General features: G+C 44.9%; 1 protein-coding gene across 3 annotated transcripts; it reads left to right on the forward strand.

The window, feature by feature from the left end:
* Nucleotides 1-3,067: 3,067 nt before the first annotated feature.
* HERPUD1 (homocysteine inducible ER protein with ubiquitin like domain 1) lies at nt 3,068-14,642 on the forward strand. 3 transcript variants are annotated; one of them, XM_058706429.1, is made up of 8 exons: nt 3,070-3,340; nt 6,270-6,347; nt 6,434-6,508; nt 7,748-7,878; nt 9,935-10,057; nt 10,822-11,172; nt 12,486-12,591; nt 13,875-14,642. In XM_058706429.1, exons 1-8 carry the CDS (start codon nt 3,188-3,190, stop codon nt 14,037-14,039), a joined length of 1,182 nt encoding a protein of 393 aa, XP_058562412.1. In that variant the 5' UTR covers nt 3,070-3,187; the 3' UTR covers nt 14,040-14,642. The 3 variants fall into 3 exon arrangements, with proteins under 3 accessions (XP_058562414.1, XP_058562412.1, XP_058562413.1); XM_058706430.1 differs by having other exon boundaries at nt 6,437-6,508; XM_058706431.1 differs by lacking the exon at nt 13,875-14,642 and having other exon boundaries at nt 3,068-3,340; nt 10,822-11,015; nt 12,486-12,565.
* Nucleotides 14,643-17,652: the final 3,010 nt, after the last annotated feature.

The following is a 17,652-nucleotide window of genomic DNA, read 5'->3' on the forward strand; positions in this document are numbered from 1 at the left end:
CAATTTGGTACAGAGAAATTAAGTAATTTGCCTAACGTCACATAGCTCTCAAGTGGCAAAAGCTAGGTTTGAAAACAGGCAGTCTGGATGTGGGACCCTGAGTTTAATCACTGAGTTATACTGCCTACACAAATTCTGTATACAGGTACCCTGTTGGGCTTAATCAGTAATTGCTGCCATTATTATTTGTATTCAAACATGCATCCTTCAAAGTTCAGCTTAGATTCCACCTTTTCCATCAAGATTTCTCTGACTCCCCCTGTCCTCCTGGCACTGTGGAGTCCTTCAGTGTAATCATGATTCCTTCAGGAAAGTGGGAGACTTTTGGGCTGTCCTTTATGTTTGTATTTTTGTACTGTCTTATCACGCCCATACTGTTTGTAAGGTTACTAAGAATAGGGTCACTCCATGTTTATCTTCCTATTTCTGGCATATTTATGGCCATGTATCTTCCTATTTGTGGCAATGTTTCTCTGAATACGCTATAGGCAAAATCACCAAAGTCCCTTAAAAGGAGCTCTCTAGGGGCACCTGGATGGATGGTCACTTAAGCACCTGACTCTTGACTTTGGATCAGGTCATGATCTCATGGTGCGTGAGTTCCAGCCCCGCATCGGGCTCTGTGCTGACAGCTCAGAGGCTGCTTGATATTCTCTCTCTCTGCCCCTCCCCAACTTGTGCTCTCACAAGCATTCCCTCTCTTTCTCTCCCTCTCAAAATAAATAAATAAACTTAAAAAATAAAAATAAAAGGAGCTCTCTTGTTGGAAGATAAAAGGGAATCACAGAAATTAGATTCCTTTTGCCCTAAGGAAAAAAACTACACCCCTTTACGTTCTTACTACTGGGTACAAGTGGATGTGCTGTCTTAAGGGGTCCTAAGAATTGTCACTGCAGGCTAGAGGAAACCATGCCATGTGGCATACTTAATTTCCCAGGGAAGTCAATATCACCTGCCTGGCTGCCTCCTTTAAGGCCTCTGCTTGTTTTACATGGCCTGGCCCCATCTGTCAGCTTCTAGCTAGGTGCAAAACTACCAGATCATAATCAGTCACCTTCTTCCATCCTGACGTATGAAAAGCAGGACCAGCTACATGATTTATGGGGACCTAGGGAAACAGGAAAATGCAGAACTTCTTGTCCAAAATTTATTAAGAATTTTCACATGGTAACGGCAGAGCATTAAACCAAGAGTGGGGTTCCACGTGACTGTACAGGTCCCACTTCTGTAAAGCCAGCCCTGATGAAAAGGGACAGAGATCCTCCTCAGCAGAGAAAAGCCAATCACAGAAAGTTGAAGCACCATGGGGACAATTTCTCTCTAAAGCCCTCCCCCTCCCTTCTTAACATAAAGCCTGCTGAAAAAGAAGCCACCCGAGGGGCACCTGGGTGGTTCAGTCAGTTGAGTGTCTGACTTCAGCTCAGGTCATGATCTCACTGTTCTTGAGTTTGAGCCCCAAGTCGGGCTCTGTGCTGACAGCTCGGAGCCTGGGGCCTGCTTCGGATTCTGTGTCTCTCTCACTCTCTGCCCCTCTCTCATTTGTGCTCGGTGTGTATCTCTCTCTCTCAAAAATAAATATTAAAAAAAAGAAGAAGAAGCCATCCTAGTTTTGTGTTACAGTAAGGCCGACTGTTGTGGATTGAATTGTGTAAAAGGATGCTGAAGTCCTAACTCCCGTACCTGTGAATGTGACCGCATTTGGAAATATGGTCTTTGCACATGATCAAGTTAAGGTGAAGTCATTAGAGTGGACCCTAATTCATTAGGACTGGTGTCCTTATAAAAAGGGTGGATGGAGGGGGGATTGGGACAGAGACAGACGTGCATGCAGGGAAAATGATGTGAAGGCATGCACACCGGGAGAACACCATGTAACCACGAAGCCAGAGACGCGACGATGCAGCCACACACCCTAGAACTCCAAAGACTGCCTGCAAACTACCAGAAGCTAGTAGAGTGGCATTCAACAGATTCTCTTTCAAAACCTTCAGAAGGAACAAACCCTGCCCGACACCTTGATGTCCCTCTTCTGGCCTCCAGAACTGCGAGATGACATATTTCTGTCCTTCAGGGCGCCCGGTTTGTGGTACTATAGGCACCAACCAGACCAGGCTCCTCCCATTAGCCTCCTGCCCTTGTCAAGTTCCCGACACCTGCACAAACAGATGTCCAACAGGAGTGGAATAAGGATGGGGCCCGTGCAATGTCAGTTTTGTTTTTCAAGATCTTTTTTTCCTACAGAGGGGAGGGAGGGAGGGGGCCTACGTCAGAGGGGCCTTAACTAAGAACCCTCCCTGGCTTGTCTCAACTCCAATTTAAAGGAAGCATGTGTTAGTATCCTTTGAGGCGAGGCCCTCTGCAAGGGTCTCCTAGCCTAAGCTGGACTGTGGCCCGTTTGCCAGGCACAAAGGTGATGTCCCACGCTTGAGGGTGTAAGGTTCACGTCTGAGGCCACAGATGAAGTAAGTGGCAAGTGCGGCTCGGAAGCCTTTGTCCGTAGCCCCAGGAAGAATCCGCCAGGCTTCTTCCTCGCCCTGCGAAGGCCTGTGGGGCTGCCCTTCCGGGTGGGCTCGCAAACGGGTCGACCCAGCCGTTCTTTGGGCTGGGGCGGCGGTAGGCGTGGGGAGGCCTCCCTAGCAGGGCTGGTTGGAGCGCCAGGGCAGGGAAAGGGGAAGTGGGCCTCGGCGGCTGGGGGTGAAAAGGGGCGGGGATTGCTGCTTTGTGAGGAAACAATTTGCAGAGGCCTCCAAATCGGCGGTCCGCCGGCCGCACCCTCCGCGAGGCACCGGCAGCAGCCCAAGGTACGTAGCACTCCGGTTCCGTCAGGGCCGAAGCGCACCCCAACATGGCCGCCGAACGGGAGTTCCGGGGCCGCGGCCGCGACTCCGGGTGACGCAACGGCGGCGGGTTGCATCAGCCCGCGCCCACGTGCTCGGCCCGTCCCTCCGCCCACGGATCCGGGCGCTGATTGGGCCACGTTAGGGCCGTGACCTCCGCCTCAGCCAATGGGAGGCAGCCACAGAGTGTTCTCGCCGCAGAGCCCTAGTGCGAGGTGCCTATAAAAGGCGCCCGAGGCGGGGGCGCGCGTCCCAGAGGCGCGTACAGTCGTTGCGGAGGTTGCGGGGCGGCTGCGACGCCGCCTGCCTGGCATCTCAAGAGCGCCGCGGAAGCCCCAAGCGCCGCCGACATGGAGGTCGAGCCCGAGCCCGAACCTGAGCCCGTCACGCTCCTGGTGAAGAGTCCCAACCAGCGCCACCGCGACTTGGAGCTGAGCGGCGACCGCAGCTGGAGCGTGGGCCGCCTCAAGGCCCATCTGAGCCGCGTCTATCCCGAGCGCCCGGTGAGAGGGGCCCCCGACTCCCGCTGCCAGCGCCCACTCCCGGCCCCGCTGTCCTCACCTCAGCCCTCCTTGCGTCCGTCTCCCCTTCCCCTACAGCTTCTCTTCTCCCTTCGCCATCTCTCCCCCGACGGCTGGCCCTCACCCGCTCACCTCCCCTGGCTGGGGTCTCCCCGTTCCCTGTCCTACCGCTGTAGGCGCCGCCTCGCCTTGCCCAGTGGCCGTCACCTCCACGTCCTAGGCCACCGTCGTCTCGCCTTCCCCTGTCACCTCGCCTCCCGCTGTACCCCAGCCCCTCTCCTCGCCCCCTCCCCCCAACCCGGACCACTGCCCCGTCCCCTAGATCTGGCTTCCGGCCTTAGCCACGCCGCTGAGACAGCAGTTTGACCTTGGGTGAGTTATTTCACCCTCCCAGCCTCAGTTTCCCCGAAAAGACAGGGCGACTAGGTGTTCCGCATTAGGAATGCATCCACTGGATAGAAGCGAGGACACGGAAATGGTTGGAAGTGAATTTTCTGAATGCAGCGTGTCGGTGCGGAGAGGAGGAGGCTCCCTGGGCCAGTGCTAGGGAGCCATGGTGAGCGCCCAGGGAGTGTGTACTTAAGGTCCCACGCCCAGGAGCGAGACGTGGCCTTTCCCCGCCCTGTCCACCTTCCGCCCGGGGCCCCTCCCTGCCGCGCCGGACTCCGCAGCCTTTGCCTAGTCCCAGGGAGGAGCCCCTGGCGCTTTCTGGGTAGAGTGAGTTAGAAGGGAAGCAGGCGGCAAGAGTCTTCCTGAGTCTGCGTTTTAAGACTTCGGCCCCTCAATTAGACTTCCTCGCTTTGTTTTGGTTGACACATCTGTCAACATCACCCTTAGCACCGCCCTCTCTCCCCACCACGTGATGGAGGCTGTGAGCTGGACCTTCCTGTATTTACTTTCTATTCTGTCTGATATTATGTAAGTGTCAGCAGTGTGCCTTACTGCCCACAAGTGTAAATCCCCATCAGACCAGAGAAAGCATGGGGACCCCAAAAACACTGTGAAATTGTTCCTCATTATCCGAAGAGTTGCAGTGTGTGGTAGCTCACGGGTCAGGTGGTTTTTGTTCCTGATTTGTTCAAGGTGGAATGTAGAAGTGAGTTTTCCTTCTGACTTACTCTTTTGAATTTTGTGTATTTATCTAATAAGCTTGCATTTCCTTAGCACTCACCTTGGGACCGTTTGTAGTTTCACTGCACCTGCTTCCAAGAAACCAGGTGGCCGTGTTGCTGCGAGAATGGCTGTTAGATACAGCTTGGCGTCTCTCTAGTTGCGTCACTTGGTAAAAGGCAGTGTTTTGGAGGAGAGCTTCCCTTAAGGGCTTCCTTGGGTGACAAACAGGACTCCTATTAAGTCTGAAGACCCAAAGTTGTAAAAGGTCTCTCAGGTGTGTACATTGGTGCTTAAAAATTATGGCTAGAGAGCACTCAGCATTTGGTTTCTAACCTGAGAAGTCTTACTTTTATAATAGTTTAACATTATTTTTTTTCAAATGAGCGTTCTAGGTAAAGGCACAGAATATCAAGTGAGCCCTTTAAAAAGGAAAACAATTTAAATTACAGGCACCTATTGATTTCAAAACCTTTACTAGTGTGGAACTCTTTAATGTAGGATCCCACCTCTGCAGTAGCATTTTACAAAATTATGTGTATGGGATTTCCCTATAAAGTCAATCAGAACAGTGGTGAACGCAGTATCCACTTCGGTTCTGTGGTTTGTTTTAGGTGCACAGTGTCAAAAAATCCTGATTTCTGCAGATAAATAGATGCGGTTATTGTTTTGATTGTTTTAAACAGTTTGCTTTATAATCTCCAGCTTCTTGGGAGGAGCGGCTTTATTCCAAATTTTGCAAAATTGTTTATAATGGCATTGTTTGGTGATCACTACCTACTTTGGTATGTGTCATTTGATGCCATTATTTTTAAGTATGGTTTTTAAAGGAATTAAAACTAGATTTTTAAAAATCACATTTGTATGAAAGTGTGTAGAGTCCCTGTGATTTTGAAATCACTGGAATGGAGAAGCGGGTTTGGAATCTTGACTCTTCAGCAGCAGGTTGACTGTGGACAAGTCAATTTCAGACTTTTCCTCCCTTCACATAGGGATACTAAATCTCACAGGGTTATATGAAATGGTACCTATACACCGTCTTCTCTATAACTGCATTTGTATTTTGGGAAGTCTCTTTGAGAGCTTAATTTAGAATTGCCTTATGTTATCTCAGGACAGTACGAGGTGGTTTTGGTGAAGGCTGACCTTGGTTGGGAGTACTTTGTTTAATTTTTTTTTTTTTTCAACGTTTTTTATTTATTTTTGGGACAGAGAGAGACAGAGCATGAACGGGGGAGGGGCAGAGAGAGAGGGAGACACAGAATCGGAAACAGGCTCCAGGCTCCGAGCCATCAGCCCAGAGCCTGACGCGGGGCTCGAACTCACAGACCGCGAGATCGTGACCTGGCTGAAGTCGGACACTTAACCGACTGCGCCACCCAGGCGCCCCTTTTTTTTTTTAATTTTTTTTTTTTTTTTCAACGTGGTTGGGAGTACTTTGACTGTTGTGTGAGACCAAACCAGGTTTTGAAGTTAGGCCGTAGGATCCCCAAATAAAATTTGTGTTTTTAGTGGCAGAAAGGAATTTCCTTAGGACTTTAAAAGTCAAGTAGTTCGCCGTAGGTTTTGTGGACTAGAGATACTTTGCCATCCTAAATTTATTTGCATGTTAGAAATTCAAAGTTCAGCACTTTCTGAAGGAAAGGTTTGTATATGAGACTTTTGAAGAAATGTTTTCCTGTGATTCTGGGGAAAAAAAAACACACATATTCAAGTTGTTTGTATTAAACAGTTTCTTCTGTATTTGGGAACTTGTGTGAGCTAAGTACTGACCTGTGCTACTCTTTCTTTCCATGACAAGCGTCCAGAGGACCAGAGGTTAATTTATTCTGGGAAGCTCTTGTTGGATCATCAGTGTCTCAAGGACTTGCTTCCAAAGGTACATCATTTACACATTAACTTTTGAACGTTTAAGCACTTACAAGGTTGAATTCAGGTCCTAAAGTACCTCCTTATTACTTTTAGCAGGAAAAACGGCATGTTTTGCATCTGGTATGCAATGTGAAGGGTCCTTCAAAAGTGTCAGAGACCAGTACAAAGGTATGTCTGCTTTTTCAAGATTATAATCATCTGTGTCATTCAGACCCACATGGTAAAAATAAAGGGAGTTGGATAAAACTCTGAAGAGATTTTATTACCTTTTTATCAAGTAAAATTTTGTTTCTCCCCAGTGAGAATAAAGAATGAGAAACTTATCAATACAAGTGTGTGTTTATTATTACAGTAGTAGACTGTATGCCATTAGCGTTGTAGAAGAGTAGAGTTCTACATTACTCTATCTTTTGGGACATAATTTGACCTACAATAGCTGTGTATCCAGATCTCTGAATTAGCAAGGCACTCAAAATGGGTTTTTATTAAATTTAGCACATAATAAATTTCTTCTAAGGAATCACTAATTTTTATAAACAGTACAAAAGTGAATATATTTCCTTTGGAAATTTTTTTTTTTTTTTTAATGTTTATTTCTGAGAGAGAGTAACAGAGCATGAGCAGGTGAGGGACAGAGAGAGAGAGAGAGAGAGAGAGAGAGGGAGACACAGAACCTGAAGCAGGCTTCAGGCTTTGAGCTGTCAGCACAGAGCCCTACATGGGGCTCAAACTCACGAACCACAGGATCATGACCTGAGCTGAAGTTGATGTTCAACCAATTGAGCCACCCAGGCACCCCTTCTTTGGAAATTTTCATCATGATTTATTTAATTGGATAGGAGAAGACCACAATCTCTATCAAGTGATCTCTAAAGACCTGCATTTGACAGTCAAAATTGTTTATTTTTCATTTCATGGTGTTAATTTGAATATATAGTAATAATATTCTAGTGTAGTGATGGACTCTAAATTAGCATTACAGCTCTATTTCCTAAAACATCTGAACATAGTATAGAACATTCTTTCCTTTAGGTTGCTGGCTGGGTTGTATTTATAAATCTTGTTGGTCAGATTTAGTTTCTTGATTTAGTAAATTTAGCACTGTAGGATCTGTAGAACATTATCAGGATGCTTTCTCACCAGTGATAACTTCATTGGAAGATTTTAATGAAACTACAGCATAGTTATTCTAGGAAAAAATACGGATTTAAAGAATATCTGTATATTGAATTTGGGTTGAACAGATTTCAGAATATTTTTTACATAACACTGCATCTATTCAATTTTGTGAAGTTCAGAGGTCGGGGTGAGGGATATAAGCCATTCACAGCAGAATAATCCTTTCAGTTTGGTTGCAGACTGTTGCATCAGATCCTTTGTTTTAATGTTCATCTTCCACTTATTTAGGTTGCCGAATCCACAGAGCAGCCTGGTGGTCTTCATCAGGGACAGTATCCTGGGGATTCCTCAGGTGATAGCTTAAGGCAAAGGGAGATTCTTCGGAACCTTTCTCCCTCTGGATGGGAGAACATCTCAAGGTGAGTGTCATGATAAAGAACCAGGTTTATACAACATGGATGTGTATCATTTGCGTCAATTTTAAGAATAAAGTGTATTGATAGTATATAGTCGCAGAACTTAATGTACAGAATTTTGCTTTAAGGGTTTCACTTTAAAGATTTTTTATTTAACTCTTCTTAATATGTAGCCTTTTAAGTACGTATAAACATAGGGATGCGTGTGTTGACAACGTAGGCATCTCCCCTCCCACATGGGGATGCTTTGCATTGTGCTGACCTCATGATAGGGAATTCGTGCTGCTGCAGAGGAAACAGCTGGTGTAAGCATCTCGCAGCTGCTTTGCTGAGTGGCTTTGTGCTTTGTCTGTCATAACAATGGGTGACAAAAGGTGAAAAATTGTTTAAGAAATGCTCTGCCAAGGACTGAGTTGGTGGTGCTAGAAAAAAGATCGTTTCTTTAGAGCAGTTAGAGCTCTAGACTAAATGCTCTGATGTTTGGATTTCATAACTCCTGGAACACCTTATTATGAAAGTTCTTATGAGAAGAAGTCATTAACTATGAGTTGAAATTCTGTAACCCCTCAATTCCCCTGCTTCCCTTTTCCTACTAGTTTTGAATACTTGATTTTGACAAGTCAGGTCTTTAGGGAATGAGGAGTTGTTTTTTTCTTCATGGAAATTTCAAATACACGCAAAAGCAGAGGGAAGTGTGCAATGAATCTCTGCATAGCCGTCCCCCAGGCCCAATAATGATGAAGGTTTTGCCATGCTTGTTTCATCTATTCCTCTTTTGCCTTTTCCTTTTGCCGTAATTCCCAGACATCATGTCAGTTCACCCCTACATACTTGAGTAAAACCATAGAGTTATCTTGTATATCTACAATGCTGTTCTCATCAGAGCTACAAAAGCACTTTGTTATGGTCTCATTTCCTTGCACTGCAACTTTTTTGAATGATCAAAACCAGTATTCTACCAAGACCTACTTGAACTGGGATACCATTTTAGAAGCACTCTGGGTAGGGAATTTGGGTAAAAGACTGTCAGCCTATATAAATTGGATAATTGGATAGAACCACTTAAAATTGCCTCCCTTATTCTGGCTATACAGCCTGAGAATTGTGGCCCATATCTATGTGAATCTCACCTGGATAAAGCTTACCGATTTTATCCAACACGTATTTATTGAACAGTCAGTACATATAACTTTGTTTAAGGATGCGAGTTAACCAGCAGAGGTGTTGACATAATCCATTCATGATCTTACCATAATTTTTATAGTTTCAGTTTTGCGAATTGCTGCCAAAGGAGTTCACTCTGTTAAGGCACACAAGGCCAAAGATGACACTCCTATGCTCTGCCCTAGGCTGTTTAAGAAACAGGAGTTTGGTGTCAAACAGGTCTCAAATCCAGCATGCTATTTAACCAGCTCAGTGACTTTGTGCAAATCCCTTGTCTTCCCTGAGCTCTATTCAGACTCCCTTCTGTGAAATGGAGGGGATAGCCCCCTCCCCACAAGGTTGTCGGGAATCCAGTGAGGCAACAACCCAGCAGCTTGTAGAGGGCACAAGTGGTCAGAAAGCATGTATGAGTGATGCCACATATACACAGAACTCTGCCCCCCATGTAGTCAGATTTAGGGGTGGGGAGAAATGGCTGTCAGAAGAGGGAGTTTCCTTCAGGAAAGGCTTTGAGAGAGATGTGGCTTTTTAGAGCTGTCCTTTGAAGGATAAACAGTGGGTGTCGAGCTGCAGTGAGACTCAGCAAATGAAAAATGGGAGTGAGGATCCATCTAGTCTGCAAGGGTCCAGCTTGTTTATACGCCATAGCAACGACATGGCATGAGAACCCAGTGCTGGCCACGGGCGCTCGTTTCTCTGTGGGGTCTGGACCATGGTAGGAGGGCTTGGGCAGCACTTTCCGTGCGTGGGTCACACGGGGGCATCGCACAGTAATCTACCATGTAGCTGTCCTGGAGTTTTTGTCTCTTTGATTTGAAATCCTTATTGTCATTTAGACTTCATTTATTCATACTAAACCAAGTCAAAACGAGTGTTTTTTAACAATGTTTCGTAGGCCTGAAGCTGCCCAGCCAGCCTTCCAAGGCTTGGGGCCTGGTTTCTCGGGCTACACTACCTACGGTTGGCTGCAGCTCTCCTGGTTCCAGCAGATCTACGCACGGCAGTACTACATGCAATAGTGAGTCCTTTCCCGTCATGCTAGGCACGCCCGGGGTTAGGAATGGAGGAGGGAGTGTACTTCATCAGTTTCTGCAGAGCTCTGTTCTGTCTGGTTCGGTGGGTGGAGGAGAGTATAAATGATATCCGCTACCTAAATCGTGTGTTAATTCAGGAGTGTTTGTGTCTGTACCTACTTTACTTCCTTTTCAGTATGTGGTAGCTTTAAAGTTTTGCGGAAGGTTTCATTAGTTTTTTTAACATACCATACTTTTTTTTTATTTTTTTTTATTTTTTTAAAAAAATTTTTTTTCAACGTTTTTTTTTTATTTATTTTTGGGACAGAGAGAGACAGAGCATGAACGGGGGAGGGGCAGAGAGAGAGGGAGACACAGAATCGGAAGCAGGCTCCAGGCTCCGAGCCATCAGCCCAGAGCCTGACGCGGGGCTCGAACTCACGGAACGCGAGATCGTGACCTGGCTGAAGTCGGACGCTTAACCGACTGCGCCACCCAGGCGCCCCTAACATACCATACTTTAATCGTGGCCTTAATGTTTAACTCCAGATGAAATTTACGGCCGGTCTCTCTTAGGAGCAGAAGAGGCATTTATAGATATGACTGTTAGTAAAGAAATTCTTCACTAACTTAAAAGTCAGGCTTTTCATGTACCTACGGACGATTCTTAATGCAGGGTAAAAGACCCTGCGTAAATAAGATCATGAGAAGCACAGGCTTCACGGTGATTTGCTTTCAACAGTGTCTGCCTCTATCATTTTTATTTTAGTTTAGCAGCCACTGCTGCCTCAGGGGCTTTTGTCCCCTCACCAAGTGCACAAGAGATACCTGTGGTTTCTGCACCTGCTCCAGCCCCTATTCACAACCAGTTTCCAGCCGAGAACCAGCCAGCTAATCAGAACGCTGCTCCTCCAGTGGTGGTTAACCCTGGGGCGAATCAAAATTTGCGGATGAATGCACAAGGCGGCCCTATTGTGGAAGAAGATGATGAGATAAACCGAGATTGGTTGGATTGGACCTATTCAGCAGCCACGTTTTCCGTTTTTCTCAGTATCCTCTACTTCTACTCCTCCCTGAGCAGGTTCCTCATGGTCATGGGGGCCACCGTTGTTATGTACCTGTAAGCACATGATTTTGCTTTCCTTTTTTCCCTTAATAACAAATTAACACTGCATGGTGACTCAAGCCAAGTACAGATTTTTCTCTTTTTGAGCAGTCTCGGTCATTGTTAATGGAAGTGTATTTCAATAGCATATCATTCTGGCACTTTCAATGCAAGGAACTGATGGCTTGTTTGGGCACTACTGAAAACACATCGATCGTGTGTGAATGCAAGGAGAACATTCTGTTTTCTTCTAGATAAGGTACCTGCCAGGCTCATGAACCACAATAATAACGGCCGTTCTGAGGCATGGAAGGGAAAATTGATTTGTTTTGAATAAAAACATGTTTACCAAGCTGCAGCTGCTGCTTTCCAGGATAAAGGTCAGGCACTGACTGTCAGCATAGCTCTAAAGGGCCAAGGAACCTGTACAGACCTGACATTTGGCTTGTCCTTAGCTCAGAGTAGTGGTTCTCAACCAGGATGATTTTGCATCCCCAGAGTGTGACATTTTTGATTGGCAACTAAGGGGTGGTCCTGCTGTTATCTAGTGGGTAGAGGCCAGGGATGCTGCTAAACATCCTACAGTGCATAGGACAGCCCTCCAGTAAATACCTAGCCCAATACGTCAGTAGTGCCAAAGTTAAGAAACCCTGGGATCGAGTGACATGTCCTTCTTTGTGGTCGAGATTGGCAAATATTTCCTCTGTGGCGAAAAAGAATTTTTACTTAGATTTAAAAATCTTGAGAAATACCTGAATAAAATAAAAAATACTCATAAATCCAGAATTAATCATTACTAACATTTTGTCATATTTGCTTCAAAACTTGCACTTAATTGGATTTTCCAAATAAAACTTCTAGTCAGTTTAAGTTTTATAGTCTTTAGAATCATATATTTAAGTGATCAAATTTAGGTATTATTATCTTAGGTTATTACATATAATCCCAGTCCTGCCTGTGTGTGTGTGTATTTATCCCTCCCCCATCCCCCATCCCCCGGTTCAGGTTTTCATGTGTAAAGTTTAGTTTGGATGAGCAAGCATTTATAGAGCACATACTGTGTGCTGTTAATGTTGCCAGGCATACAGTGATGAATAAAACATAGTCCCCATAGTGACCTTGAAGAGGCTGATGGGCAAGTGAGGAAGTCTAGGAGATGGTGTCACAGAACATCTCTGCAGATCTGCCCGCTGTGAGCTTATAGTCAGAGCACTGCTCTGATTGGAGGAGGGGAGCAAGGGGAACGTTACCTGATCAAGAAAACTCAAATTCTTGAGTAAATTTCACTGTGATTAGCTAAGATGAGCTTTTATGTGCTTCCTTTGAAGACATCACGTTGGATGGTTTCCATTTAGACAGAGGCCAGTTCAGAACTTCCCCAATGATGGTCCTCCTCATGAAGCTGTAAATCAGGACCCCAACAATAACTTACAGGTAAGGAACTCCCATTGATTGGAGTCCAGCAAGCTTGATGTGAAGTGCCGGGCTCTCAAATCCTTAACCTTTAGATATTTAGCCTCATGGTTTACCATTTCATTAGGCGGAAGTTTCAAGATTTTTTTCAAATTTATTCGTAGAGCAGTAGCTATTGTTTTTTTTAATGCTTATTTTGGAGGGAGAGACTGAGCATGAGTGGGGGAGGGGCAGAGAGAGAGAGGGAGACACAAAATCTGAAGCAGGCTCCAGGCCCTGAGCTGTCAGCACAGAGCCTGACATGGGGCTCGAACCCACAGACTGTGAGATCATGACCTGAGCCCAAGTTGGACGCTTGACTGAGCCACCCAGGTGCCCCGAGCAGTAGCTATTTTTAAAAAACATTGAACGTGCCATAAAATCCATCAGGTATTTTTTGGCATTTGGCAGTTTGCATTTTGGCATATGTAAATAATGGTTTTTTTAGCACACTGTTTTTGAGTGTTCAGTGGTCTGTAACAATGTGTTCTACCATGGAAACTGCTATTAGATAATTTTTTTTTATTAAAAAAATTTGATGTTTATTTCTGAGAGAGAATAAGAATGAGAATGGGTGGGGGAGGGGCAGGGAGAGAGGGAGATATAGAATCCAAAGCAGGCTCCAGGCTCTAGGCTCTTAGCTGTCAGCACAACCCAACACGGGGCCCAGACTCACAAACCATGAGATCATGACCTGAGCTGAAGTTGAACGCTTAACTGGCTAAGCCACCCAGGCACCCCAGCTAATGGATAGTTAATCTAATTAAGGATTAAGAATATAAGCATGTCTCACAGAATAGATGTCCTGGAGAACTTCCCTAGATTTATAAAGCAGTTTAATGCATAATCCTAAAGGAATTCTTTTATATTATTAATTATCACCCTACTATTACCATTTTTATAATATAAATTATCACCTTGGGTTTCTATTTTTGTTTCTTAACTCAGAATACTGCCAAAATTAGAATATTCATAGTTAATGAAGTGGTTAACTTAATTCATGAGTTTAATAATAAAGATGTAGTTACCTCATTTCTTTTAATGTTACTGCCAGGAACTTTCAGGACTGTGAGAACGTCACTAGCACGGTTGTGCTGTGAGGCCTGAGAACTCCATCCAGCCTAGGACACCATTCCCTGGGGTCCTGTCTGCCTGGCTGCTTTGAATATGGGGGCAGGGATTTAGTCTCCCTCTCCTAACATTATTACATTATTTGGTATTTATCAAGGTCCTGATTGTGTTCTCATTGTATTTCATAACTGCAGGAAGGTCCCGATCCTGAAATCGAAGACCCCAACCACCTCCCTCTGGACAGGGACGTACTGGATGACGAGCAGACCAGCCCTTCATTTATGAGCACAGCCTGGCTTGTCTTCAAGACTTTCTTTGCCTCTCTTCTCCCGGAAGGTCCCCCAGCCATAGCAAACTGATGGTGCTTGCTTTCTGGCTGCTGGAGGCCTCGACAGGCGTGGACTGGATCATCTAGCTCCAGCTAGATTTCCTCACCCAGCCATGGCAGTGGCACAGAATTAGTAAAGAACCAACAAGGAGAAGGACATGCTTTTGTGGTCAAGCAAAAGCAGAAACTAAGACGTGAAGCCATGATACAAATTGATGAACAAAAATTTTGCCCAAGGCTTCTCCTGTCTTTATTCTGAAGAGCTTTAATATATACTGTATGTAGTTTAATAGGCATTGTAAGTAGAAGGCATTAGTGTCGCATGCTTATGCCTGAGGAACTTTTCAGATGTGTGTGTCTGCATGTGTGTTTGTACATAGATCTCATAGATGCAGAAATGGTTCTGCTGGTACGATTTGATTCCTGTTGGAATGTTTAAATTACACTAAGTGTACTACTTTATATAATCAATGAAATTGCTAGACATGTTTTAGCAGGACTTTTCTAGGGAAGACTTATGTATAATTGCTTTTTAAAATGCAGTGCTTTACTTTAAACCAAGGGAACTTTGCAAAGGTGAAAACCTTTGCTGGGTTTTCTGTTCAATAAAGTTTTACTATGAATGACCGTGGAAGAGACTCCTGTCATCTTAGCATTTTGCTCATGTCCCTTGTCACTGGAGGGTCAATAGTTGAGTTGCTGACTTGCAAGTAATCTGAATGTTTTGCTTCTTTTTATAAAAGGACTATTTGTACCAATAAAGAATGATAAGGTAAGGCCATGAAAGTTTTAATTTACTAAGAATATACTGTGTTTGTCCCCATTCCCTGTTTCCAGCAGTACTGGCTTATATACTAACCCATCAAACTTGAATTCTCCAGATTTAAAGTTAGTAACATTGGGGCACCTGGCTGGCTCAGTCGGTAGAACGTGTGACTTGATCTCAGGGTCGTGAATTCAAGCCCCATGTTGGACATGGAGCCTCCTTTAAAAAATTTTCTTAAAAAAGGCATTAAGTACCTTCCACCTTGACAATTCTGTGGTAGTTACACCTGCTCATATATCAGGCTTTTGTAAGCTGAGCTTGCTTTTGTGATTTTAATCTTGTAACTATTTAAGACTAATCTTAAAAGCACAGTCCTGTGTATTTTTCACACAAATAATGTTACAGGCAGAATGCTAAAGGCCTGGGCAGTGTGTTTTTGGCACACTAAATCACTTCTTATACTATGGTGTTGTGATCATTTAAATGAATCATTACTGAAAACGTTTACATCAAATAAACCTTCATTGAACAAAGCAAGATGCTGGGTAGACACAAAGGTATTTTGTGTACGGTTGTGCTTTAAAAAGCCAGTAAATATAATTGTGCCAGGAGTTAAATGGCCTGGAGTTTCAAAGAACGCTGGGCCTCCAGAGCAGAGGAGCGACGAGAAGGCAGCCATTATGGATAAGTTATGAAGAAGGCAGGATCTGCCTGACGGAAGAACGGACTTGAGATTGCGGATTTGAGGGTTTTGCGAGTGAGGAAGTGGGTCTGAAATAATGGAAGGAATCTGAGGAGATGAAGGGTCCCAGTGAAAGCAAAAGCGCAGAGGTGAGATTTGCCGTCTCCTGCCTCAAAGCTGGATTCTTGGCATGCTTGGTATTTAGTTTTGGCGATTTATGAAAGTGATCATTAGGAGTTCATACTCAAGTCTTGGGTAGAAAAGCCTGTTCATTTTCAGAGGAGGGGGCATCACCATTTGGCGAGGTGCCCACCTCCTGTTTCTAAAGGAGGTGGGGTCAGCTTGTGACCCCTAACCTCCAGATTCCATGGGCCCAAAATAGTTCCAGGAAGATGCTCCTAAGGACAGCTGACGAGGGTTCAGATTGGCCCAAGCTGCACCAGGATAAAGTGGGGAATGTTCAGACAACAGATCAGGCTTAAGACAGCTGACGGGGATGTGGCAGAAATGTCAATGTATCCACAGCAGGTAGCTAAATGTAGTAAAATAATGTACTTCATGTCACTCAATATTTAGAAAATTACTGGTTTGGATCTCCATTATTAAGTAGCAATTAATAGCTGAAAACGACAAAAATTTCCTTATTTCCACTCAAACCGTAACAGCTTTTTGAGTTTGCATTTTCCGAGATGTGTTTTCTTGAACCTTAGTTCCGAAGGAGAAACGTCGCAAAATAGATACCATGGTCAAGTAAATTTGGAAACCTCAGGTTGATCCCACTGCAGGACTTCGGGGGCCTTCAAAATGCTGACGGGCCTGAAGGGGAGGGCATGTGGTCTACAGCCTGTTCCTTCCTCTGAAGGTGCCTAGGACCGAACCACGTGGCACCTTTAGGTGGTGATACTTTGCAGGACTGGGGCAAGTTTCTCCAGAAGGCTGTATGTGCTCTAATCAATGTCCCACGTACGGTGCTATTTCTCCCATAGCCAGGATTCATGGGTCCAGGAATCAAGGGGTAGAAATGGGAGTGATACCACCCACTATCACCCTACTGATCCACTAGCAAAAATTTTGCTTCTCTTTCCCACAGTCTTAGGTTCTGCTCCAGAGGTCTTCGTTCCTAAGAGAGAATACTCGTTTCCTAGAACTACCGTAAGAAATTCTACAAACCGGGTGGCTTACAACAAAAGACATCTATTCTCACAGTTCTGGAGGCTAGAGGTCTGACCTCAATGTGTCGGCAGGTTGCTTCCTTCTGGGCTCCCTGTGGGAGAACCTGTTCCAGGCCTTTCTCCCAGCTTCTGGTGGTTGCCAGCAATTCTTGGTGCTCCTTGGCTTGTAGCAGTGTGACTCTAATTTCTGCCTCCTTCGTATGGCTTTCTTCCCTCTGTTTCTGTGTCTCTGGCTTTATATGGCCTTCTTATAAGGATGCCAGTCATTGGATTTATACCTGCAAAGGCCCCTTTTCACATTTCAAAGTTCTGAATGGACATGAGCTTTGGGGGACACAGTTAAACCCACAACAGGGAGCAATGCTTCTGCTAGAAGACACAACAATGATTCCATTGAACTGGAAGCTAAGACTACCGCCTGGCCACTTTGGGGTCCTCATGCTTCTGAATCAATAGGCGTTATTCTATTGGCTGGGTGGATTGATCCTGGGTATCAGGAAGAAATTAGGCTGTTACCGTACAATGAAGATAAGATTTGGGGAATACAGGAGATCCATCAGGGTGTCTTTTAGTACCATGCCCTGTGATTAAAGTCAATGGAAAGTTACAACCCAATTCAGGTAGGATTACTAATGGCCTTGACTCTTCGGGAGTGAAAGTTTGGGTCACTGCCCCTCCCCCCCACCCCCACTGCCAGGTAGAGAACCATAACCATCTGAGGTGCTCGCTGAGGACATGGAAGGAATAGTGGTAGAAGAGAGTTGCAAATACCAATTACAACCATGTGACTAGTTGTAGAAATGAAGACTGTAGCTGTCATGAATATTCCTCATATTATGTATACGTTTATACGCACATGCAAACTTGTATATTACCTATGTTTTCCTCCCTTATCTCCTTATCTTCTAACATAAGGTGAATTAATAATACCTAACGTCACATCACAGGATTTTAGTTACAGGATATCCAGGAGCAAAGTAATCATCACCCAAGGACTTGGCATCCTTTCCTGGGAAAAAGGTCA

Source organism: Neofelis nebulosa, chromosome 17 (assembly GCF_028018385.1).
Source record: "Neofelis nebulosa isolate mNeoNeb1 chromosome 17, mNeoNeb1.pri, whole genome shotgun sequence".
Taxonomy (NCBI): Eukaryota; Metazoa; Chordata; class Mammalia; order Carnivora; family Felidae; genus Neofelis; species Neofelis nebulosa.